Source organism: Rhinopithecus roxellana, chromosome 16 (genome assembly GCF_007565055.1).
Source record: "Rhinopithecus roxellana isolate Shanxi Qingling chromosome 16, ASM756505v1, whole genome shotgun sequence".
Taxonomy (NCBI): Eukaryota; Metazoa; Chordata; class Mammalia; order Primates; family Cercopithecidae; genus Rhinopithecus; species Rhinopithecus roxellana.
The window spans coordinates 8,047,288-8,072,737 of record NC_044564.1 but is presented as its reverse complement, the minus strand read 5'-3'; the positions used below and the strand labels follow the sequence as shown (position 1 = coordinate 8,072,737).

General features: G+C 46.1%; 1 protein-coding gene across 2 annotated transcripts in view; it reads left to right on the top strand.

Moving 5' to 3' along the window:
• CACNA1B (calcium voltage-gated channel subunit alpha1 B) overlaps window positions 1-25,450 on the top strand; it is a 250,042-nt gene that overhangs the window by 198,015 nt on the left and 26,577 nt on the right. For both annotated transcript variants that reach the window (XM_030920382.1, XM_030920383.1), the window contains exons 33-37: window positions 177-293; window positions 689-754; window positions 2,780-2,871; window positions 5,103-5,247; window positions 22,483-22,610. In XM_030920382.1, the coding sequence (XP_030776242.1) occupies window positions 177-293; window positions 689-754; window positions 2,780-2,871; window positions 5,103-5,247; window positions 22,483-22,610 (548 nt within the window). The remainder of the gene's footprint in view (window positions 1-176; window positions 294-688; window positions 755-2,779; window positions 2,872-5,102; window positions 5,248-22,482; window positions 22,611-25,450) is intronic.

Here is a 25,450-nt window from a genome sequence, read left to right as displayed (position 1 = left end):
AGATTTTCTGGTGGCTGATTGCTGCTTAGACTGTGAAACAGAGACTTTTTATTTTAATCTTTTTAACCACTTTTCTTTGGGGCCACAGGGATGTGGGAAGAGGTTGTAGGGTGGCAGCAGCTTGCCTGCGCTTTCAGGGCTTCTGAAGGTCAGAGAACAATTCCTCTTCTCTGCAGAACAATTTCATCAACCTCAGCTTCCTCCGCCTCTTCCGAGCTGCGCGGCTGATCAAGCTGCTTCGCCAGGGTTACACCATCCGCATCCTGCTGTGGACCTTTGTCCAGTCCTTCAAGGTGGGCCAGGCAGGGGGCCTCCGTGCTTTCTGTCCCCTTTCTCTGTCTTACTTCCCCCGCCCCCACCACAGCGGCCCCTCCTTTGGGAGGCTGGGAGAGGGCATGGCATGCAGGTCTCGTGGTTGTATGCATTGTCCTGTTGTCATTTATAAAGACATTTTAAGTTACCATAGGTTCCCTTGTTCATGCTTAAAAGAACTCTGAGGTGGGTTTCACGACTCTGAGTTAGAGATAAAGAAACTGGGGCATCACTTGGTGGAGGGGCTTGGTGGCCAGTGGGATGAAGCTGGAGTAGGCTGAGGTCTGTGTGACCTCAAAGGCCCAGCCACTGTAGCACGAGGCCTGGGCGTGGTGGCTGGGAGGCGTCTGTAGCTGACCAGCCCCTGTCTCCGCAGGCCCTGCCCTACGTGTGTCTGCTCATTGCCATGCTGTTCTTCATCTACGCCATCATCGGCATGCAGGTGGGTGCTCCCCTTCGGGACAGAGCGTGGTCCCAGCCTCTCGTCCCCCGGAGCAGAGGGGCACTGATCATGATTGTTAAGTCGTCGTCATAATCAGTTAATCCTTAGTGAACATTCTCTATGAGCCAGATCCTGCTTTGAGCACTTTATGAACTTATGTAATCCTCTTTTCTCACTCTTTTTTTTTTTTTTAATTTTGAGACAGAGTCTGGCTTTGTCACCCAGGCTGGAGTGCAGTGGTGTGATCTGGGCTCACGGCAAGCCCTGCCTCCCAGGTTCAAGTGATTCTCCTGCCTCAGCCTCCCGAGTAGCTGGGATTGCAGGCATGCGCCACCACGCCCGGCTGATTTTTGTATTTTTAGTAGAGACGGGGTTTCACCATGTTGGCCAGGCTGGTGTTGAACTCCTGACCTCAAGCAATCCACCTGCCTCGGCCTCCCAAAGTGTTGGGATTACAGGTGTGAGCCACTGCACCCAGCCTAAACTTAACGTAATTACCCTCAGAAAGACTGTTTTTTTTTTTTTTTTTTTTTTTTTGAGACGGAGTCTTGCTCTGCCGCCCAGGCTGGAGTGCAGTGGCCGGCTCTCAGCTCACTGCAAGCTCCGCCTCCCGGGTTCACGCCATTCTCCGGTCTCAGCCTCCCGAGTAGCTGGGACTACAGGCGCCCGCCTCGTCGCCCGGCTAGTTTTTTGTATTTTTTAGTAGAGACGGGGTTTCACCGTATTAGCCAGGATGGTCTCGATCTCCTGACCTCATGATCCGCCCGTCTCGGCCTCCCAAAGTGCTGGGATTACAGGCTTGAGCCACCCACAAGATCGGGCTGCTTGCCCAGGGCCATCCTGGTGTGGAGCAGCCCTGGCCCTCGGCCCATTGCCACCTCTCCAGGTGGATGCACCTTGGTGTTCTTGAGGGCCGCACGGGCTTCCGCCCAGTGATGGTAGGGTGTCAGGGCATAGGTCAGAATGGGTGCTGGCTGTGTGGTGGCAGCGCATTTGAGCACAGCTGCGTTTGCCGAGGGGCCTGCACAGCAGCGGTCGCTTATTCTGTTAGTCTGGCAGCCGCGCTGAAGGACAGCCCTGACCCACGGCGGGGGGTTACATGCTACTGAGGAAAACTGCCTGAGAATGCGAGCAGGAGCACATCAGATCCTTGCACTGGGCAAACTTGGCTTGCATAATTTAGATTTTCTTTATTTTGCCAAAGAACACTTTGTCAGCTATTTGGAAATAAGCATTTGAAAACCATCAAGCAGTGTCCCAGTTATAAATCTTTGGCATCTGACCACTTTTCCGACAGTAGGGACGGAAGAGGGACCCAAGGGTTAATTTGTGATGGAAGGTGCCAGCGTTTCAAAGGTTTGCTGAAAGCTGATTTCTAAACTCTATTTCAGGGATTGAAGAGTTCTTTTGCTTTAAAATTTGCAGAGATCTGATGCTATATAAAGAAATACATCTTTTTTTCCTGCTTTGGTCTGTGGATGTACAGAGCATGGACGTTACTGATCTTTGTGGATAGTTCATACATTTGCAGCCAGATTCCAGATTCTGGGCTGAGTACAATTACTGACCCATTTGCATTTCTTAGTGTGGAAAAGTCAGTTAAAATGAATAAAAAGCCCCTCGTGCTATTGCATATGTTTTAAAAAGACATTTTCCCATGATCTGTCAGACCTGTTATCAACATAATGCCTGCTTTGGAGCCGCTGATGATCCCACTTGAAAACACTTCCTGTGTTGTGTGTGGCGGAGGCCTCGCAAGCTTGGCTGGGGGCCATTCTTGGGAGTGTTTCAGACTTGCATCTGTGGACAGGTTCAGAGCTGGAGCCGGCACATACGTGGCCACTGAGAGGGTGTCTATACTGGGAACGCGCACTGGCCTCTCCCGGGTGGGAGTTCTCTGGGGAGGGCAGCTGCCCATCTCATGTGGGGTCCTTGTGTGGCTTGCACACCCTCTCTGGCTTGGTCCACCTGCCGCGGCTCCTGCAGACCCAGCAGAGTCCGTGCCATTGCTCTTCTGCATTGCAGGTGTTTGGGAATATTGCCCTGGATGATGACACCAGCATCAACCGCCACAACAACTTCCGGACGTTTTTGCAAGCCCTGATGCTGCTGTTCAGGTGTGTTGTTCGGTCAACCCAGGCCAATGTCCGTTCTTCCATCAGTGGCTGCTTTACTCAGGATGAAGAAGGGTGGGTGCCAACCACAGAGACCGCCCACTTCTAATTCCCCAACCCCACTGGCTTCCCCTCAGCAGGCCTTTCTGGTTCTTCCCCTCTCTCTGCTCATCTTTTCCAAAGGCTCCTGGTATCTGCCCCAATCTCAGAACAGGCTGAAGGGAAGCCCTGAGGGAGGTCATCCTGGGAGCCCTGGGCCAGGCCAGCCTCTGCTGCCTCATCTGTGCTCCCTGGCGGCAGCTTGGGGGCCTCCAGTGAGGCTCCAGGCAGAGTTCTGGGAGGACAGAGGTGCCTAGCAGGGGCTCTCTTGATGTGCGGCCTCCAGCTTTCCACCTGTGCCCTTGTTGATTACAGGGATCGGTGGGATCGAGGGCAGTAGGGCAATAGGGGGAACTGCTGCCAGCAGAGTTTGTAGCTACTCAGTGGCCCAAGGAACCCAACTGGCCAGAACTGCTGGTCTGAACACACCTTTATTTTCCACTATCTCTCATGGGAGCTGCTGTTCCCTGGGCTCCTGGATGCAGCCAAGCCAAGTAACAGGCAGAACCTGGAGGGGCCAAGAGGCCGTGGCACAAGCTTCTGGGCATTCCGAGGTCTCCTGGCGGAGATGTGCCCAGGAGAGGGCTAAGCATCAGCTGCTGTTCCTGGGCGCGGAACAGGTGCTATGGCCATCCTGGTTTGAGAGTGAACTTTGGAGCAGAGGGGAGGTGGCGAATGTGTTTTCCTGCCTCCTGAGTCTTCCACAGTTTATCACTCATGAACCTAGGACAGAAGGAAGGAGCTCTTTTAGGGATTTACCATTTCAGTTCATGTTTGCAAATGCACTGGGCTGCTGCACAGCCAGCCCTGGGGGTTGCTCGACACAGCCCACCCTGCCTGCAGATGCACGCTGGGGTGAGCGCAGACCCAGACCTGCTTTGCTGAGCTGCCTGGAGAGACCTCTTGGACTCTTGTTTCTTTGCATAAGATAAGCAAGCACCCTTAGGCTGACACTGTTCCCAAATGATGTTGTTTGCCTGGGCTTTAGCTGCTGTGTTAATTTTATTTCATCATTTATTAATATTCTGCCTCATGCCACAGAAGATTTAAGGCAAACCTATGAAGTCAGCCTTAGTTTTGAGGCCTTTGGTCTCACGGCTTTCTGTTTCTCCCTGAACTTTGTGTTGCCTGGGAACACCCTTATCAGTCAGGCCCGGCACAGGTTGAAGCAGCAGCCCTGCAGGAACACCCCTGCCTCTGGCTGTCATCAGTGAGGAGTGGGCCCAGCTTATGCCCAGGGCTGACCACACAGACACATGGAGGTGGGGACCCAGGCCTTTGACCCACTTGTACCCTGTAAGCCCCTGGTGCTGGCTGTGTCCAGGAACAGACTCCGTGCAGCAGCATCCAGGGTGGCTGCTCAGGGCAGGGTGCTCTTGAGGTGTTCAAGGACCAGCAGAGGCCAGGGTGCTTGGAGTGGACTGAGCTGGAACCGAGATGGGGGTGAAGTCAGGGAAAGAGTGGGCAGCAGGTCCCACAGTGCAGTGGGCAGTCATGTGGATTTTGGCATTTCTGATGAGTGAGGCAAGTCGTTGGAGGGTTTTGAGAGGAGAAAGAATGTGATCTGACCTTTGCTTAGTGGCCCTGCTTCCTGCTGTGTAGGGCAGAGTGAGAAGACCAGCTTGGAAGCTTCCATAGCACAGGGCAGGCCATGATCACTTGGTCTAGGACAGTGAGGAGTGGTGAGAGCCTGGCTGTGTTTTGAAGGCAGATGAGCTGATGAACAGGATATATATAGAGAGAGGAGGCAAAGATGATGCCCACATTTTTGGTTGGAGCAGCTGGAAGGAGAGTCACCATTTCTGGAAATGAAGAAGACCAGGATGGCATGTGTCTGGGAGGAGGTCAGGAGGACAACTGGGGCCTGTGGTGTCCACAAAGAAGTGCTCGCCCTGGCGTTGGCCCCTGGTGCCATAGATACCTTTTAGTAAGCAGCGCTTTCCCGATTAACGGTTAGTTTGGAAATCTAGTGCCGAAGGCTCCTTTGAAGAAACAGCATCTGTGACCCAGGCCTTGCACACGTGTGAGCTCTCTGTGGGAAGGAGCCCAAAGGAGCGGGCAGGCTTGGCAGCCCCACAGGGCTCGGGCTCCCTCGAGGGCCTCTGTGGGCCTCACAGCTCTGCCCTTCTTCTCAGGAGCGCCACGGGGGAGGCCTGGCACGAGATCATGCTGTCCTGCCTGAGCAACCAGGCCTGTGATGAGCAGGCCAACGCCACTGAGTGTGGAAGTGACTTTGCCTACTTCTACTTCGTCTCCTTCATCTTCCTGTGCTCCTTTCTGGTGAGTCCTGGGCACCGTGCCCCTCCCAGTGCCACGTCTTGTCTCGGTGCAGCTCAGGCTCCCCCCACGTCTCCTGCTGATCCCTGACTCCGATCCAGGCCGTGTCACAAGCTGAGTCCGTGCTGATGGCCCTTGTTTCCCAGAGATGGCGACCTCATTAGCACGAGAAAGGGCCGACGTGGTAACGGGCTCCTGTGGGCCCTTCCTTGACGTCCGTGGAAAAGGGTTACATTTCCAGGGGCAACTGTTGCTTAACTTCCAGCTTCTAGAAGGTCATCTCCTGTGGTGATGGGACGTGAAGGTACAGCATCCCAGCCAGTGTGCGGGGAAAGCAGCCGGACTGGGTAGGGAGGTCGGCAGGGCAGGCCCCAGAAGTGTGGATTTTATTCCACATCCATGGAAGCCTCTGGGGGCTTCACAGGGTCTGCTTGATGTTTTACAGCTTGGCTCTGGCTTCTGTGTGAGTAGTGAGGACGTGGCTGCAGAACGAGTGGGGAGATGACTGGGGGCAACAGTGGCCTGGAGAAAGGAGAGGCAAGGGAATGAGGTGGGATTGGGCTGCATTTTAAAAGTAGAGCTGGCGGCCGGGCGCGGTGGCTCAAGCCTGTAATCCCAGCACTTTGGGAGGCCGAGACGGGCAGATCACGAGGTCAGGAGATCGAGACCATCCTGGCTAACACGGTGAAACCCCGTCTCTACTAAAAAAAATACAAAAACTAGCCAGGCGAGGTGGCGGGCACCTGTAGTCCCAGCTCCTCGGGAGGCTGAGGCAGGAGAATGGCATAAACCCGGGAGGCGGAGCTTGCAGTGAGCTGAGATCCGGCCACTGCACTCCAGTCCGGGCGACAGAGCGAGACTCCGCCTCAGAAAAAAAAAAAAAAAAAAAAGTAGAGCTGGCATGATTGATGATGAGAGACGGGCATGTGAAGAGGGAAAAGCAGGCTGCATCCTGGGGTTTTCTGGGGCCACAGGGTGAGCAGTTCTTCTGAGATGGGAGTACTGGGGAGCTGAGATTAGGTTAGGGTTGGAGGCAACAGAGATGCCCAGTGACCTCTGGGCTGGAGATGTAAACGGGTTGTCGTTAGTGTTTGGTGTGTTTGTGGGGTTGCTTGCTATTCGCTGGATCCCTGCTAACGCGAAGCTTGGTGCAGTGACCTGCGTCCAAAGCAGCACCTGAGTGCCTGTTAGACATACAGATTCCCGGGCCACTCCCCAGACTGCATCAGGATGTCATGGAGATGGATCCAGGAATCTGAGTTTTAACAAGCTCTCAAGGTGACTCTGTGTGTGTTGAACTTTGATGAGCATTGACATAGGGGAAGAACAGGGTTCAGAAGAAGGCTGAAGACTCTGCCCCAAGGGCACTGAGGAGGCAGAAAGGAGCACTAGATCCAGAAACTGAGGAGGAGCAGTCAGGGAGGCAGGTGGAGAACTGGGAGTGGGCGGAGGGAGGATGTAACCAGCCATGCGCCATATTGACGGAAGGTGATGCAAGATGATGACCAAGAATTGTTCATTGGGCCGAGCGTGGTGGCTCACACCTGTAATCCCAGCACTTTGGGAAGCCCAGGCAGGCAGATCACCTAAGGCCAGGAGCTCAAGACCAGCCTGGCCAACATGGTAAAACACCATCTCTACTAAAAATACAAAAATTAGTCAGGCGTGGTGGCATACACCTGTAATCCCAGCCACTGGGGGAGCTGAGGCAAGAGAATCACTTGAACCTGGAAGGTGGAGGCTGCAGTGAGCCGAGATTGCACGATTCCACTCCAGCCTGGGCAACAGAGCCAGACTCCATCTCAAAAAAAAAAAAAAAAAAAGGGAGCCTGAGGCAGGAGACTTGCCAGAACCCGGGAGGTGGAGGTTGCCATGAGCCAAAATTGTGCCACTGTACTCCAGCCTGGGGGACAGAGCAAGACTGTGTCTCAAAACAACAACAACAACAACAACAAAAAAATGTTTGTCAGACATGGAAAGGCAGAGGCCATTAGCGCCCTTGGGACATTGTTGCCTCCGTCAGCGTAGTGGGAGTGAAGGCCTTGTTGCCGCCAGTTTGAGAGCCCATGAGAGGAGAGGAGCACAGCTGGGACAGAGTCACTCTTGACAGTGAGCAGCACTGAGGAAACACTTCGAGCCTGTGGCCCTGACTCCAAGGAGGAACAGCTGGCATGGGCTGAGCTTTTCTCCAGGTGCATTCACTCCTCAGTACATGGGTAGAAAAGTGAATTATCCAGATTCGGGATTTCCCAGACAAGTGCAAGGAGGGAGAGAAGGGTGTGTGTAAGAGTGTGGTTATTGTGTTGGATGTGGGATCAAAGCTGGGGACAGAGGAGGGTGAGGGGCAATGCCACTGGACTGGAGGTTCTCATGAGGACATGTTTTGGGATGCAGGTATTTGAAAAAGCGAGCCAGAAAAGTAGGCGATATGAGCAGAGTGGGATGTGTGAAGTGGAGACGTGGGAGACAGTGAGTGATGCCATCAGTAAACATCATTGCCGTCATGACATTATTATTGCAAGATCATTGCATTAACATTAGCATGATCACTGGTGATAAGCATGTTCAGTATGATTTGTGGGAACAAAGAGATGAGCTGATGGGTGAGAAGGTTCAGGAATGGAGAGGGCAGGCAGTGGTCCTCCCATCTCTGTGGATCTTGAAAACAACAAGAATGATAACAAGAATAGAAGTGGAGACACAAACAACAAGCCAGGTGCTAAGTTTTTCATGAAGGAAGGGGAAACTTAATATGTGACTTGAGCCCCAGAGAACAGGTTTCTAAAGAAGAGACCAGAGGGGACATCCATCCGCTTAGATGTTTGAGCCAGAGCAAGAACAAGTGGAGAGCACTCGGGGGAGATGGAGATATAAGGACCTGTGCTGATGGCGGACTGTGAGCTTTGCGGGGTGCAGTAGGAGGTTGAGGTGGTTGGGAATGGTGTACACTTGAGACAGGTGAGCTTATACTTAGATAGAGAAATACAGAAGAACCTACAAAACTGTGTTTTGCCACTTGCCAGAAACCAAGGGAAGGATTTCCATGTTTGAGTCATCTCCTGATCCCTCCGAAGACCCCTTGTGGGCAGCAGGGAGGGTGGGCTTTTTGGAGAATCACTTTCCTGAGGCGTTGGTCTCTATACTGTCCAAGGACATCTGGTGCTGTAAGAACCAGCACACCTGTGGGCACAAAGCCAAACCTACTAGCCTGACCTTACCATGCACCTGGCTGCAGAGATGGGGTTCCACAGAAAGCCACATTCATGATACCACAGCACGCACAGGGCCAGCACTCACTAGACGTGTCCAGGATGAGTCGAGGAATCCCTGGGTTTAGCTGTCACCCCTGTGCAGAGAAGTGGGTGTTTCGTGGCCACTGTCCTTTGTTCTTGTCCCCATGGACCTCAGTCATGGTTCTTGGCTAATCCTGGTGTCTCCTTACTGAAACTGTAATCCTAATTCTTCTGGTACTTCCCTCACAGATTGGACATGCAACTCATGTTTTGAAACACTGGGATGTGGTTTGGTCTGATAGAGAAGTGACGTGGAGAAAATGGGACTGTGAATTTGGGATGGGTGGCAAGACTTGGTTAGGTTGGGATTTGGTTCCATTAATTGGAATAGAGGGTGCTGACGGAAGAATAGGGAATGAAGTTGTTCGTGACAGCCTGCTGATAATCACTGAGTCAGGCACTATCAGAGTCTTATGAATACATTAAGTATTTTAGTCTCTGTGACTGTCCTGAGATTGGTACTATTATTATTATTATTATTATTATTATTACAGTGAAGAAATGGAGGTTTAGAGATGTTAAATATCTTAGCCTGAGTTTAGAACCTAAGTTTTTGAAAAGGACAAATTCCTCGAAAGACACAAATTACCATAACTGACTGAATTAAGTAGAAAATCTGAATAGACCTGTAACAAGTAAGAAGATTGAATCAGTAATCGAAAACCTCCCAATAAAGAGAAGCCCAAGACCATATAATGGCAAAGGGACACTCTTTGCTGGGAAAATGGGACATCCACATACAAAAGAATGGAGTTGGACTCCTACCTTATACTATATACAAAAATTAACATAAAATTAAAGAACTAAATGTAAGAGCTATAACTATAAAGCTCTTAGAAGAAAACATAGTGGATAAATGTTTATGATGTTTTACTTAGTAACAGAGTCTTAGATTTGACACCAGAATCAAAATAAAAGAAAAAATAAATTTGTCTACTCAAAATTAAAAACTTTCATGCATCAAAGGAAACTATAAACAGAATGAAAAAGCAACCCAAGGAATTGGAGAAAATATTTGCAAATTACATTTCTGATAAAGGGTTAATATCATAATTGTTGAAAGAAAATCTTTTGCCAAATTAAATTTAACAGAGTTTGATTGAACAAAGAATGATTCACAAATCGTGCAGCCTCCTGAGTCGGAGTAGTCTCAGAGACTCCAACACAGCCACGTGGCAGAAGAGGATTTATGGACAGAACAAGGAATATGATGTACAGAAAATGGAAGTGAGGTGCAGAAACAGTTGATTGGTTACAACTTAACGTTTGCCTTATTTGAACACAGTTAAAACAGTTGGCCCTCTTTGGCCAAAACTTGGTGTGATAATAGGTTACAAAGTCTGTTTACACTTCCATTTAGGTTATAGTTCACTAGGTACAGAGAAACCTTTAGGCTGAACTTAAAATATATAAGGAGGCAGCATTAGGCTAAACTTGATTTAACAAAATGTATAAAGAACTTCTACAACTCAACAAGAAAAGTAAAACAACCCAATTAAGAAATGAGAGGTAATATCAGCAAGATGACTGACTTTCCCCATAGTGCTTGTCCTTCTCAAAAAGACAGAGCAATGAACAAAAAATTACATTTTAATGAAAATAACTGAGGGAGAGTCTTGGAGTACATCAGAGGTGTAACAGAGACACTAGTGAGCACCCTTGGGATGGCCACTTAGAGAATGGAAGGAAACACCAAGCAAACACCACCACTCCATCCTGCAACTGGGATCAGCTGGGACCCAGGAGGAGCTTTTCCCTTTGGTGAGGAGGTAAGCAAGAGGATCCCAGGAGCCCCCATTACCACCTCAGACACCTGCAGACCCCACCACTCGGGTCCCCTGCAGTCCTCAAGGCACTAAGCCCAGCTGAGGGAGCTGCCTGGAGTCCACACAGCTGTGCTCCCCCAAGAGACAATGCCAACACTGCTCAGCCCCATGTGGCTACTGTGCTGCACTACCTAGGAATTGGAACTACAGCGGGAGTGTGACTTGCTCCTGGAGTAGCCACAGCTTCCCTTTATCCCTGAGGCAAAACTGCCATCAAACTAATCGAGACTGGTGACCGGCATCCCGAAGCCGAGCTGCAAGCAGCTGTTACACCCTTCCCCAAGGGGCCAAGTGGAGGTGGAGCTGCTTCACCTACCCTTCCCCTCCATGCCCACAGGCCAGAGCTGAAGTGGTACCCTGCCTCCTGGGAAGACACTACCTTGACCACTCAGAGTGGTCACACCTCCCCAGTGTCTAAGTTGAAGCAGTTTCCTGCATCCCAGGAAATGGTGCATTGGCCACCCAGAGCAGTCACATCCCCCAAGCCTGAGCTGAAGTGGCACACTGCCCCTGCCCCCCACCCCCAGCAATCAGTGCCCTGACTGAACTGAGGGCTGTGCATCCCAGGGCTGAACTGACACGGTACCCTGCCATCCCAGATAAATAGAGCATTGGCTCAGCCGAGATACTCAGCCCCACAGGCCAAACTACTCTAGTGCCCTGCTTCCCTGGGGCTAGACTTGCTCCCTAGAGTCTGAGCTGCTGAGACAGCCCTGCGGAATGGAGTTCCTTGCCTCCCCAGGGCTCAAATGACAGCTGTGCTCTGCCATTCTAGGGTACTTGCTGCTACACCTGGTCTCACAGAACTGCCAAGCCTCACCATCCCAGGGTCAAGAGTAACTACTACATGGTGCCTTTTCCCCTGGGACCCAAGATGCCACTAAGCCCTGTTGGTTCAGGTTCCTGAATTGCAGCTGTACCCAACTTCTCAGGACCAAAACTCCAGAGCACCCCTTCTTCCTGATTTGGACCAGTGCTATGCCCTGCCCCCACCCCACCCAGGAGTAGAATCACAGCTATAATCTCACCACCTGGGCCTGAGCTGCTTGGGAGTGGCTTAGAGTCAGATCGTGGCACTGTGGGCAGTGTACACCCAACTCTGCCCCAGGGAGCAAACCTGTACCCCAAGACCCAGATGCCACCATAAGTTCATGAGGTTCTAAGCATAGGACCCCGGCTCCATAGCCATTCTGAGCACCTACACCTGGAACCCAGTGGTGCTGCAGCTGATTGCAGGCCATTAGACCTGATACCAAGAGGATCCCCTCAGCTAAGTCTTCCAATTGTGGGGAAAACAAAAATAACAGGACCCCAAAAGCCCTTGACACTGAGGACATTTACAGCCTACACTGCCACTTCTGCTGCCACAAACTTCTACACCCTGGACAACTGAAGTGCCCACAGTTACTGATGTTGAATGCAGCTAAAGAAGTTGTAGGGAGACTATACCACTGCACCTGGAAACAGATTAACTACGCCCTTCCCAGCTGGCACACTAAAACCCAACTTCACTGTACAAAGTTTGGAAGGGGTGATTTGTTCTATCAGATGTACAGACATCAAGGGACACAAGACACATGAAAAAGCGAGGAAATCCGACATCACCCAAGGAACATAATTCTTTAGTAGTAGACCCTAGTAAAAACTAAATTTTAAAAATGCCAGGAAAGGGATTCAAAATAATGTTCTTAAAGAAGTAAAGCAAAATACAAGAAAATACAGACAGACAATGCAGTGAAATCAGGAACACAACTGACAGTATGAAGGAAAAATTCAACAGAGATAGGAATCATAAAAAAAGAACCAGGCAGAAATCCTGCAGCTGACAAATTCAATGAATGAAATTAAAAATAAAAACCAACAATAGAGAGCTTTAACAGTGAATCTGATCAGGCAGAAGAAAAAAGATATCTCTGAACTTGAAGATAGGTCATTTGAAATTAATCAGTTAGTGCAAAAGAAAAGAAATAATTAAAAAGAGTGAAGAAAAGCCTTCAAGAATTATGGAGCACAATTAAGCAAAAAAAAAAAAAAAAAAAAAAAAAAAAAAAAAAAAAAGTGTTATGGGTGTTTAGAAGGAAAAGAGAAGGGAAAAGGTATAGAAAACCTATTTAATGAATTAATAGCTAGAAAATTCCCAAGTCTGGGGAGAGATGTGGACATCCAAATCCAAGAAGTTCAATGGTCCTCCAATAGATTCAACCAAAAAGGTTCTCCCCAGGACATGTTATGGTCAAATTGTCAAAAGTCAAAGAGAAGAGAAAATTCTAAAAACAGCAAGAGAAAAGCATCAAGTCACATATAACAGAATCTCCCATTAGACTAATAGCAGATTTCTCTGCAGAAATTTTATAGACCAGGAGAGAATGCAAATGATATATTCTAAGTGGTAAAAAGAAAACAAAAAACAAACTGCCAGTCAAGAATACTATACCCAGCAAAGCTATCCTTCAGAAATGAGGGAAAAATAAAGTCTTTCCCAGACAAGCAAGAAGTGAGAGAATTCATCACCACTAGACCAGCCTTACAAGAAATACACAAGGGAATCCTCCATCTGGAAGCAAAGACATGATAATTACTGTCGTGAAAACACACAAAAATATAAAACTCGCTGGTAGAGTGAGTTTCACAAAAGAGAAAGATAAAATAAACCTTATTATTACGGAAAACCACTAAAACTGTAATTATAAATAATGAGAGGAAGAAAGGAAGAAAGGATATACAAAACAACCAGAAAATAATTAACAAAATGACAGGAGTAAGTCCTACCTATAAATGATAACCTTACATGTAAATGGATTAAACTCCCCCACTTAAAAGATATAAACTAGCTAAACAGATTTTTTTAAATGACCCAACTATATACTGGCTACAAGAAGCTCACATCACCTATAAAGACACATATAGAATGAAAGTAAAGGGATGAAAAACATATTCCACACAAACAGAAACCAAAGTGAGCAGGAGTGCTATACTTATATCAGACAAAGCAGACTTCAAGTCAAAAACTCTGAAAAGAAGCCCAGTGTGGTGGTGCATACTTGTAGTCCCAGCGACTTGGGAGGCTGAGGTGGAAAGATTGCTTGAGTCCAGGAGTTCAAGGTGGTAGTGTGCTGTGATTACACCTGTGTGAATAGCCACTGCACTCCAGCCTGGGCAACATACCAAGACCCCATCTCTTTACAAAAAAAATGTTTAGGGCAAGGAATGTCATTATAGAGTGATAAAGGAATCAACTCAGCAAGAAAATACAATTGTCAATATATATGGACCCAACAGTAGAGCGCCCAGATATACAAAACAAATATTATTAGATCCAAAAAGAGAGAGAGATTTCAGCACGGTGTCACTTGGGGATTTCCGTACCCCATGCTCATCATTGAACAGATCATCTAGACAGAAAATCAACAACAAAAAACCCACATTGGATTTAAACTGCCTTTTAGTCCAAATAGACCTAACAGACATTTCCAGAACTTTTCATCCAACCATTGCATGGTACACATTAGCTTCATCATCACATGGAAGATTATCTAGGAGAAATCAGATGTTAGGCCATAAAACAAGTCTCAACAAATGTAAAATAATTGAAATCGTATCAAGTATTTTTTTCTAACAAATGAAATAAAACTAGAAATCAATAACAAGGGGAACTTTTGAAATTGTACAAATTCATGAAAATTGACATTCTCCTGAATGACAAATGGGCCAATGAAGAAATTAAGAAGGCAGTTTTACAATTTGGCCTGGCACAGTGGCTCATGCCTATAATCCCAGCACTTTGGGAGGCTGAGGCAGGTGGATCATGTAAGGTCAGAAGTTCAAGACCAGCCTGGTTAACATGGTGAAATCCCGTCTCTACTTAAAACATAGAAATTAGCGGGCATGGTGGCAGGTGCCTGTAATCCCAGGTATTCAGGAGGCTGAGGCAGGAGTATCACTTGAACCTGGGAGGCACAGTTTGCAGTGAGCTAAGATCTGGCCACTGCACTCTAGCCTGGGCGACAGAGCGAGACTCTGTCTCAAAAAAAAAAAAAAAAAAAAAGGAAAAGAAAAGGCTGGGCACGGTGGCTCACGTCTGTAGTCCCAGCACTTTGGGAAGCCAAGGTGGGTGGATCATGAGGTCAAGAGATCGAGACCATCCTGGCCAACATGGTGAAACCCCGTCTCTACTAAAAATAGAAAAATTAGCCAGGCATGGTAGCACGTGCCTGTAGTCCCAGCTACTTGGGAGGCCGAGGCAGGAGAATCGCTTGAACCCGGGAAGCAGTGGTTGCAGTGAACTGAGATCATACCACTGCACTTCAGCCCGGTGACAGTGAGACCCTGTCTTAAAAAAAAAAATTATTGAAACAATAAAAATAGAAACACCTGTCATGATAACTTGAACCAGGGGCAGGGTAGGTGGGGAGGAAACATAGCATGCCAAAACTTATGAGATATGGAAAAAGCAGTATGAAACAGGAAGTTTATAGCAATAAAAGCCTACACCAAAAACACATAAAGATTTCAAATAAATGACTTAATGATGTATCTCAAGGAACTAGGAATAAAACCTAAACCAGGCCAAAAATTAGTAGAGGAACAGAAATAATAAAGATCAGAGCAAGAGCAAAAAGAAACAATATTGAGATGAAAACTTTACAAAAGATCAATGAAATGAAAATGTAGCCAGGTGCGGTGGCTCACACCTGTAATCCCAGCACTTTGGGAGGCCTAGGCAAGTGGATGACTTGAGGGTAGGAGTTCGAGACCAGCCTGGCCAACATGGTGAAACTCCATCTCTACTAAAAGTACAAAAATTAGCCAGGCGTGGTGGTGGGCACCTGTAATCCCATGTACTTGGAAGGCTGAGGCAGGAGAATTGCTTGAACCCAGGAGGCGGAGGTTGCAGTGAGCCGAGATTATGCCACTGCACTCCAGCCTGGGCGACAGAGCCAGACTCTGTCTCAAAAAAAAAAAAAAAAAAATTTTGTTTTTATGAAAAGGTAATGCAAACCATTAGCTAGACTAAGCAAGAAAATATGCAAATAAATAATTCAGAAGTAAAAAAGGAGACATTACAACTAATATCATAGAAATACAAAGGATCATTAGTAACTATTATGAACAACTATACACCAACACATTAGAAACCCTAGCGGAAATGAATAAATTTCTGGACACATGGAACTTACCAAGATTGAACCAAGAAGAAAAGAAGACCTGAACAGACCAATTACTGTAATGAAATTGAATCTGTAATTTAAAAATCTCCCCTCGGCCAGGCGTGGTGGCTTACGTTTGTAATCCCAGCACTTTGTGAGGCCGTGGCAGGCAGATCATGAGGTCAGGAGATCAAGACCATCCTGGCCAACATGGTGAAACCCCATGTCTACTAAAATACAAAAAGAAAATTAGCCAGGCATGGTGGCGCACACCTGTGGTCCCAGCTACTCAGGAGACTGAGGCAGGGGAATTTCTTGAACCTGGGAAGCAGAGGTTGTAGTGACCCGAGATCGTGCCAGCGCACTCCAGCCTGGGCAACAAGAGTGAAACTCCATCTCAACAAACAAACAAACAAACAAACAAAAAAATCTCCCATCAAAGAAAAGCCTAGGGTGTTTCACTAGAGAATTCTAAACTCAGTCTACAACACTAGCGTTACCCTAATATAAAAACCAGACAAAGACACAGCAGAAACAGAAGCAAAAACAAATGAAAAACACTAGAAAGAAAAAGGAAACTATAGGCCAATATTCCTGATGATCATAGATGCAAAAATTCTCAAGAAAAATAGTATTTTGTAGTAATTAGTAGCAACTGAATCCAGCAGCACATTGTAATTCACTGTGATCAAATGGGATTTATTCCTGGGATGTAAGGAATAAATAAACCAGTAATCAACATAATACGTCACATCAACAGAATGAAGGACAAAAACAATATTATCATCTCAAAGCATAACATTCAACATCCTTTCATAATGAAAGCTCAACAAGTTAGGTTGGAAGATACCTCAACACAATAAAGGCTGTATCTGGCAAACCCACAGCCAACGTCATACTGAATGGGGAAAAGATCTACAACAAGAAAAGATACCCACTTTCACCACTGTTATTCAACATAATACTGGAAGTTCTAGCCAGAGCAGTTACGTAAAAGAAAAAAAATAAGCGGCATCCAAATTGGAAAGAAGGAAGTCAAATTGTTCCTGTTTGCAGACGTGTCTTATATATACAAAACCCTAAAAGCTCCACCAAAAAATTCTTAGAACTCATAAAGTAATTCAGTAAAATCAATATACAAAAATCAGTAGTGTGTCTGTATACCAACAGCAAACTAGCAGAAAAAGAAATCAGTCTCATTTACAATAGCTACAAAAGAAATCACTAAGGAAGTGAAAGACCTCTACAAGGAAAACTATAAAACATTGATGAAGGATACTGAAGAGGACACACAAAAAATAGACATTTGATGCCCATGGATTGGAAGAATTAATATTGTGAAAAGGACCATACAGATTTAATGCAATCCCTATCAAAATACCAATGACATTCTTCATGGAAATATAAAAAATAATCCTAAAATTAATACAGAACCACAAAAGACCCTGGATAGCTTAAATAATCTTGAGCAACAAGAACAAAGCTGGAGGCATCACACTACCAAACTTCAAAACAGCATGGTACTGGCATAAAAACAGAAACATAGACCGAGGGAGCAGAATAGAGAACTCAGAAATAAGTCTTTGTATTTACAGCCAATTGATTTTTTAACAAAAGCACCAAGAACATTCATTGGAGCAGGACAGTCTCTTCAATAAACGATGGTAGGGAAACTGGATATCCACATGCAGAAAAATGCAGCTCAAACCCGATCTCTCGCTATATACAAAAGCCAACTCAAAATGGATCAAAGACTTAAATGTAAGACTCAAAAACATGAATCTACTAGAAGAAAATACAGGGAAAACACTTCAGGACATTGGTCTGGGCAAAAATTATATGGAGAAGACCTCAAGAGCATGGGCAGGCAAAGCACAAATAGACAAATGGGATTGCATTTCAGTGAAAAGCTTCTGAACAGCCAATGAAATAATCAGCAGAGTGACAAGACAGCTTGCAGAATCGGAGAAAATATTTGCAAACTATTTATCTGACAAGCAATTAATACCTGGAATATACAAGGTGAAACTCAACCCATCAGCAAAAAAAAAAAAAAAAAAAAAAAAAAAATCAGATTAATAAATGGGTAAATGAACTGAATAGACATCTCTCAAAAGAAGACATACGAATGTCTGGCCAGCTGGTATATGAAAAAGTGCTCAACATCTCTAATCATCAGGGAAATGCAAATCAAAACCACAGTGAGATACCATCTCACCCTAGTTAGAATGGCTGTTATCAAAAACACACACAAAAAATAACAAATGCTTGTGAGGATGCAGAGAAAGGGGAACGCTTATACACTGTTGGTAGGAAGGCTCCTCAAAAAACTAAAAATAGAACTACTGTGTATGATCTGGCAATTCCACTACTGGATATATATCCAAACGGAAGTAAATCAATTTATGTCAAAGAGATATCTGGGCTCCCATGTTTATTGCCATACTATTCACAGTAGCCAAGATACAGAATCAGCTTAAGTGTCGATCCACACATGAATGGATTTGTAAAATATTTTCTTTATACACAATTGAATACTATTTAGCCATAAAAAGAATGAAATTCTGCCATTTGTGGCAACATGGATGAGCTTGGAGGTCATTAGGTTAAGGTAAATAAGTCAGGCACAGAAAGATAAATATTGCATGTTCTCACATGTGGAAGCTAAAAAAAATTGCTCTCATAGAAGTGGAGAGTAGAATAGTGGTTACTAGAGGCAGGGAAGGTTAGGAGAATGGGGGATAGCCAAAGGTTGGTGAACAGATAGAAAAGTACAGCTAGACAGGTGAAGTAAGTTTTAGTCTTCTGTATCACTATAGGGTGACTATAATTAACAACAGTTTGTTGAATGTTTTCAAATATTTCAAATATTTTCAAATAGGAGAGCAAATTTTGAATGCTCCCAACACAGAAATAAGTGTTTGAGGTGACAGACATGCTAATTGCTGTGATTTGATCATTACACATTTGTATACATGTGTCAGAATATCACACTGTACCCCATAAATAGGTACAATTATTGCATGCCAATTAAAAATAATAATGAAAGCAAAAAAAAATTTTTTTGAGAAAGAAATGGGCAAAGGGATTGAATTTTAAAAAAGGAACTGAATAAGTAAAAATAAGTAAATAGCTACTGCACAGCCAATGAAATAATCAACAGAGTGACAAGACAGCTTGCAGAATCAGAGAAAATATTTGCAAACTATTCATCTGACAAGTGATTAATATCCATTTCTCCAAATACAATGACCAATAAGCACATGAAAAAATATTCAACATCACTAATAATTAGGGAAATACAAATCAAAACCACAGTGAAATACCACTTCACACCCAGTAGAATTGCTATTACTAAAGAAAAAAAGATAGAAAAAGAAAAGAAAATAGGCCGGGTGCGGTAGCTCATGCCTGTAATCTCAACACTTTGGGAGGCCGAGGTAGACAGATCACTTAAGGTCAGGAGTTCAAGATCAGCCTGGCCAACATGGCAGAACCCTGTCTCTACTAAAAATACAAAAATTAACTGGGCCTGGTGGTGCATGTCTAATCCCAGCTACTCAGGAGGCTGAGGCATGAGAATTGCTTGAATCCGGGAGATAGAAGTTGCAGTGAGCTGAGATCATGCCTGGGCTTTAGAGTGAGACTCTGTCTCAGAAAAAAAGAAGAAGAAGAAAGAAAAGAAAATAGGACAGGTGCGGTAGCTCAGGCCTGTAATCCCAGCACTTTGGGAGTCCAAGGCAGGCAGATCACTTGAGGCCACGAGTTTGAGACCAGCCTAGCCAACATGGTGAAATTCCGGCTCTGCTAAAAATACAAAAATTAGCCAGGTTTGGTGGCACACGTCTTTAATCCCAGCTACTTGGGAGGTTGAGGCACAAGAATCTCTTGAACCCAGGAGGCGGAGGTTGCAGTGAGCTGAGATCATGCCACTGCACTTCAGCCTAGGTGACAGAGTGAGACTCTATGTCTCAAAAAATAAAATAAAACCACACCTGTAATCCCAGCACTTTGGGAGGCTGAGATGGGCAGATCACCTGAGGCCAGAAGTTCGAGACCAGCCTGGCCAACATGGTGAAACCATGTCTCTATTAAAAATACAAAAATTAGCCAAGTGTGGTCTCGTGCACTTGTAATCCCAGCTACTCAGGAGGCTGAGGCAGAGAATTGCCTGAACCTGGGAGGTGGAGGCTGCAGTGACCCAAGATCCTGCCACTGCACTCCAGCCTGGGAGACAGAGCAAGACTTCATCTCAAAAAAAAAAAAAAAAAAAAAAAAAAAAGAATTAATTAATTAATTAATTAATATTAACAAAGATGTGGAGAAATTTCAACCCTTATGCACTGGTGGGTAGGACTGTAAAATGGTGGTGTGGAAAATAGTATGGCAGTTCCTCAAAAGATTAATAAAAGTGACTCTTGGTATAGACCCAAAAGAAATCAAATCAGGGACTTCAACAGATACATGTCAAAACATGCTCATAGCAGTGTTATTCACAATAGCCAAGAGGAGAAAGGAACCCCAGTTTCCATCAACAGATGAATGGGTAAACAAAATGTGGTATGAACATTGAATGGACTATAATTATTCAGTCTTAAAAAGGAAAAGGAGTTCTGACACATTCTACAATGTGAATAAACCTTGAAGACATTATGTTAGGTGAAATGAGCTAGTCACAAAAGGACAGATACTGTATGATTCCATTTATATGAGGTACCTATAGTAGTCAAATTCATCGAGACAGTAAGTAGAATGGTGGTTTCCAGGGGAGGATGGATGAGGAATTACTGTTTCATGGATACAGAGTTTCAGTTTGGGAATACGAAGAAAGTTTTGGAGATGGATGGTATCCGTGGTTGCACAACCATGTGAATATACTTAATGTCACTGACCTCTATACTTAAAATTGTTAAAATGGAAAATTTTTTGTTATGTATCTTTACTACAGTTAAAAAAAAAAAAAAAAAAAAAAGAAGAAGAAGAAAATGAACACTCAAACTTCTCCCAAAAACACAAGAGGAGGAAACACTTCCTAACACATTTTGTGAGGCCAGCATTACCCTTATATCATGGTCAAATATGCCACAAGAAAAGAAAACTGCAGACTAATATCTCTTATGAATATTGATCCAAAGATCATCAACAAAATACTAGCAAACTAATTCCAACAACACATTTCCTAATTTCAAAACATACTAGAAAGGTACAGTAATCAAAACAGTGTGGTACTGGCATAAAGATAGATACACAGGCCAATTAAGTAGAATCGAAAGTCCAGAAATAAACTCAAATATCTGTGGTCAATTGACTTTTGACAGTTGTGCCAGTGGGGGAAAGACTCGTCTTTCTTTCCATGATAATTCAGTGAGGGAGAGAATAATCTTTTCAACAAATAATATGGAGAAAATTGGATATCCACATGCAAAAGAATGAGGTTGGACCACTACCTCACTCAATATACAAAATTTTCTCAGTCAATAAAAGACCTCATAGAATAGCAAAAATTATGAAACTATTAGAAGAATACATAAATGGTAAATCCTCAAGACGTCAGAATTGGTGATGGATTCTTAGATTTGACACCAAAATCATGAGCAACCAAAGAAAAAGTAGATAAATTAGACTACAACAAAATTTAAAAGTGTTGTACATCAAAGGACATTATTAAATATGTGGAAATACAATGTACAGAACAATATGGTAGAAAATATTTGCAAATCACGTATTTAATAAGGGGTTAATATTCAGCATATATAAAGAACTCCTACACCTCAACAACAAAAAACCAAACAACCCATTTTTTAAATGGCAAGGGATAAGAGTAGACGTTTCTCTAAAGAAGATATACGAATGGCAGACAATCACATGAAAAGATATTCAACATCTTTGGTCATTAAGGAAATGCAAAACAAAACCATATGAGATACCTCTTTACATCCACCATGACAGCTATAACAATAATTTTTCTAAAAAATGAAAATAACAGGTGTCTACAAGGATGTGGAGAAGGAGGAACTGTTGTACATTACCGGTAGGAATGTAAAATGCACCAGCTGCTATGGAAGAAGTTTGGCAGTTCATAAAAAAAATGAAGCATGGAATTACCATATGACCCAGTAATTTCACTCCTAGGTATATACCCAAGAGAAATGAAAAGATAGATCTGCACAGAAGCTTGTACATGAACGTTTATGGCTACATTAATCATAACAGTCAAAAGGCAGAAACAACCCAAACGCTGTCAGTGAATGAATGAATGTGGTGTATCACCGCTGGAACATTATTCTGCCACAAAAAGAAGTGAAGTGCTAACATACACTACAATATGGATGAGCCTTGAAAACATAAAACTAAGTGAAAGTGTCTGGCTTAGACATAAAACCATACTGTGTGATTCCTTTATGTGAAATACCCAGAATAGACAAAGCTATGGAAACAGAAAGGAGATTGGTGGTTGCCAGGGGACTGGGGGCCGGGGATCAGGGTGGTGATTACCTCATGTGTATGAGGTACTCCTCGGGAATGATGAAAAAAGTTTTGAAAAGAGAGAGATGGTTGTGCAATATTGTGAATACACTAAATGCCCCTGAACTGTACATTTTAAAATGTTATGTGACTTTAAACTTAATTTTAAAATAAGAACCCAAACTGTTGGCCTGTAGAGTCCAAACCGTTAACTGCAAGTCACTGATTCCATGGAAGGCCAGTCTGAGAGGGAAAGAAAATGTGATCACAGAGAGGAAGGCAGGTCATGGACAAGAAACTCCGGGGCCTGAAATAGGCAAGACACTAGCATGTGGATTCCAGAACCCTGGGAAATCCCATGGGGAGAGCAGGTCGGGCATGTGCTGGTCTAATCAGAGTGACGCCTGCTATCCTGAGAGCTTCACACACACTGGAGAGTGGTGGAGGGCGGCAGGGAGGGCAGACTGAGGTCTCTCTATGTTACCTGTTCTCCTTCCTGTCCTGCAGATGTTGAACCTCTTTGTGGCTGTGATCATGGACAATTTTGAGTACCTTACGCGGGACTCTTCCATCCTAGGTCCTCACCACTTGGACGAGTTCATCCGGGTCTGGGCTGAATATGACCCGGCTGCGTGGTAAGTGAGCCCTGGTGCTCTGTGGTCGTTGGGGGTGGTCCATACCCATAGATCTTGGGATGGGCCTGGTGGCTTCGGACATGTTTCAAGTGAGCACCCCCTCAGGTTTTGGTTTGGGGCCCAGGGATCTGTCCTGTTCCGTGTAGAGCAGCAGTGGTGTCTCCTCTGAGCAGCGCCTCCCTTTGCCATCTCGTGTGCCTTTGCGCAGTGGCCCGGACTGCATAAAGTGATAAGGGTCTTTGGAGACCTTGAGTTCAGTTCCTTGGGAGGTACCTGGAGTCGTGGAAGGTTTTCGTGGGGTTTGTGAGCCTCGGGTCTTCTGCTGAAGTTTACCGTCTTCCTCCAAGGCCTGTCATGTGAGGGCCGTGCAGGGCTTGTGGGAGAGTGTGGAGACAGCACAGCCATAGCGTCCTTGTGAAACTCAGTGTGGGGTTTTAGGACATTCTCCCTAAGAGGCTTAGGGGTCTCCCTCTGCTCTTTCCCTTGGGGACAGGGGCCAACGTGCACCTCTGTGTCCCCAGCCCAGGCCGCACATAGTGGGTGCTTGGTGAACTTTTTTGACATCAGATGAGCTACCAGGAAGGCTGTGGTGTGTTTAAGACCCTTGTCTATCGTCTGTCATGGTGGGAAAGGTTTGCTTGTTTCAAAGGCGACAGGCGGCGCCTTTCCAGACAGAACAAGAGTCACGTGAAGGGCATGGTTTGGGTCAGAAGGTGAAGCTGTTTGAGATCAGGATCCACGGGAGTCCCGAACAGCACGGCATCTCAGCAGGGCGAGAGCTCATTCGGGAGGGAAGACAGGTCAGGCAGCATGGCTTCTCCATCTTTCCGTGTGTCCATTCCTTCCATCTCTCGTTCCTCATTTACTTGCTCACTCACTCACTCACTCAAGCAGTGTCTACTGTGGGCTGCTCCCTGCAAGGCCACGAGGCCTGCTGGCACCTCACTCACAGTGCGTGCCCAGGAAATGGCCGTGGATGAGCAGCTGTCAGGGAGTGCGTAGACATCCACCACTCCCTGTGCCCCAGGGGGATGAGGGAACCGTGAGTGGCGCCGAGGTCTGCCTTTTCTCTCTGAGCTCCCCAGCCTGCCCACGCCCCCTTGCGCTCCTCTACCCCCAGCGCCCTTGCTGGGGGAGGGCCGGCAGGATGTGGTCAGACCCCTCATGGTGAGGTCCTACTGTCTGTCCACAGAGCTCCTGGGTTCTGCCCGGTTTTGCTTAAACTGCAGCTCAGTAGAGGGAGCCCTCCACAGACACAAAAAGCCTGGGAGCCTGACTAGACTTCCCCACCCTCCTAATCCACTCAGCCTCTCCGGAGCACCCCCACCCTCCTGGTGAGGGTCCAGAAGGTGCTGCACGGGGCCCTTCCCAGTCTGGACAAGGTCCGGAGCCACTGGCAGCATCGGGGGCCCTGGGACAGGGCCTCTCCTGTCCAGGCTCTTCCAGGCCCACAGCATCTCTGTGGGTGCTTTTCCTTTAAGTGGGAAATACAGTTTTTACACAGTGCAGAACAGACGTAGAGATTGTCTGTGTTTCATGGTGTATATGACAATTTCCGTGGCTTGCGAGAACCCTGTCGTGTCTGATGCAGCAACACGTTTGCCCTATGATACTTAGTTCATGCTGGGAGGGACAGGCCCAGGCACATTCACACAGCACCTGTGGTCGGGTAAGCCCAGTCGACTTGGGGGAGACTGACCACACTGAAGACCTAGACCTTGTTAGGCAAAGGGCAGGAGAGACTCCAGCTGAGGCAGGATTTAGGTGAGTTCTAGGCAGGTCACCCTGACTGTGTGGTCTAGAGAGTCGCTGCTTTTTCTGGGTGTATTTTTTCTAGAGGAGACTGTGTTGCAGAAAACAGAGACACTTTATAGCATGTAGTTAGCACTAAAGAGCAAAGGCAGATCAGCAAAGGCCCGTGAGAGGAAGACAACGTTCTGCAATCTTTATGAGCTACTCCTGGGCCTTCCGCAGTCAGCCGCTGGCAGGAGCACAGGCAGGAAGAACGGGAAGTGGACTTGGGCCAGATAGCAGCTTGGTTACCATGCACAGTGGTACCATACCAAAGCCAGAGTCTCCGACAGGGATCCTTGGAAGACACAGGCAGTCGGGGATATGAGAAGAGCTTATTGAAGAGTAAGCAACAGAATACAGGCCTCACCCCAGAGATAGCACGCACAAAATAATACGCAAAACCTGCGGGCCTTGAAGTAGCACAGATGTGACCTGCTGGCAACACATGATTCTGCCCCCACGAGCAGCCTGGGCTCACCCCACGCAGCCCAAGATGGCCGGGACGAGCTGAGGGGCCAGCAGAGGCAGCTGAGCAGATTGGGTCTGGATCCTGCCTCCTGAGCAGAACACCGGGCACCTGGAGCCTTTTTGGTAGCCTCCATGACAAACGCAGTGATGTAGTCAGTTTCCAGGGGACCACTCTGTGGCTCCTCGTTCTTTGGGAGAAACTTTGAAACAACAACAAAATTTATGAAATTTCCTAAGTTGTGTGGGCACATGTGACTGTGCATGTGCACAAACAGGACGTGTGTGCATATACATGGCTGTGTTGTGTGTGTTTGCACAATGTGACCACATGTGCACTCTGTGCATGTGCATATGTGCATGTGTACACGTGCGTTGTGCATGCCTGCACACAGATGTCTACATGTATGTTTTGTGCACGTGTACATGCACATAGGCACGCGCATGTGTGTGCATGTTCATGTTTGTGTGCACATGTAATTGTGTATATGTGCGCATGTGTGTATATGTGTGCAAGTGAACTGCATGTTTGTATGTGCATGCATGTGTAGTTGTATGTGGATGTGTGTATGCATGGCATA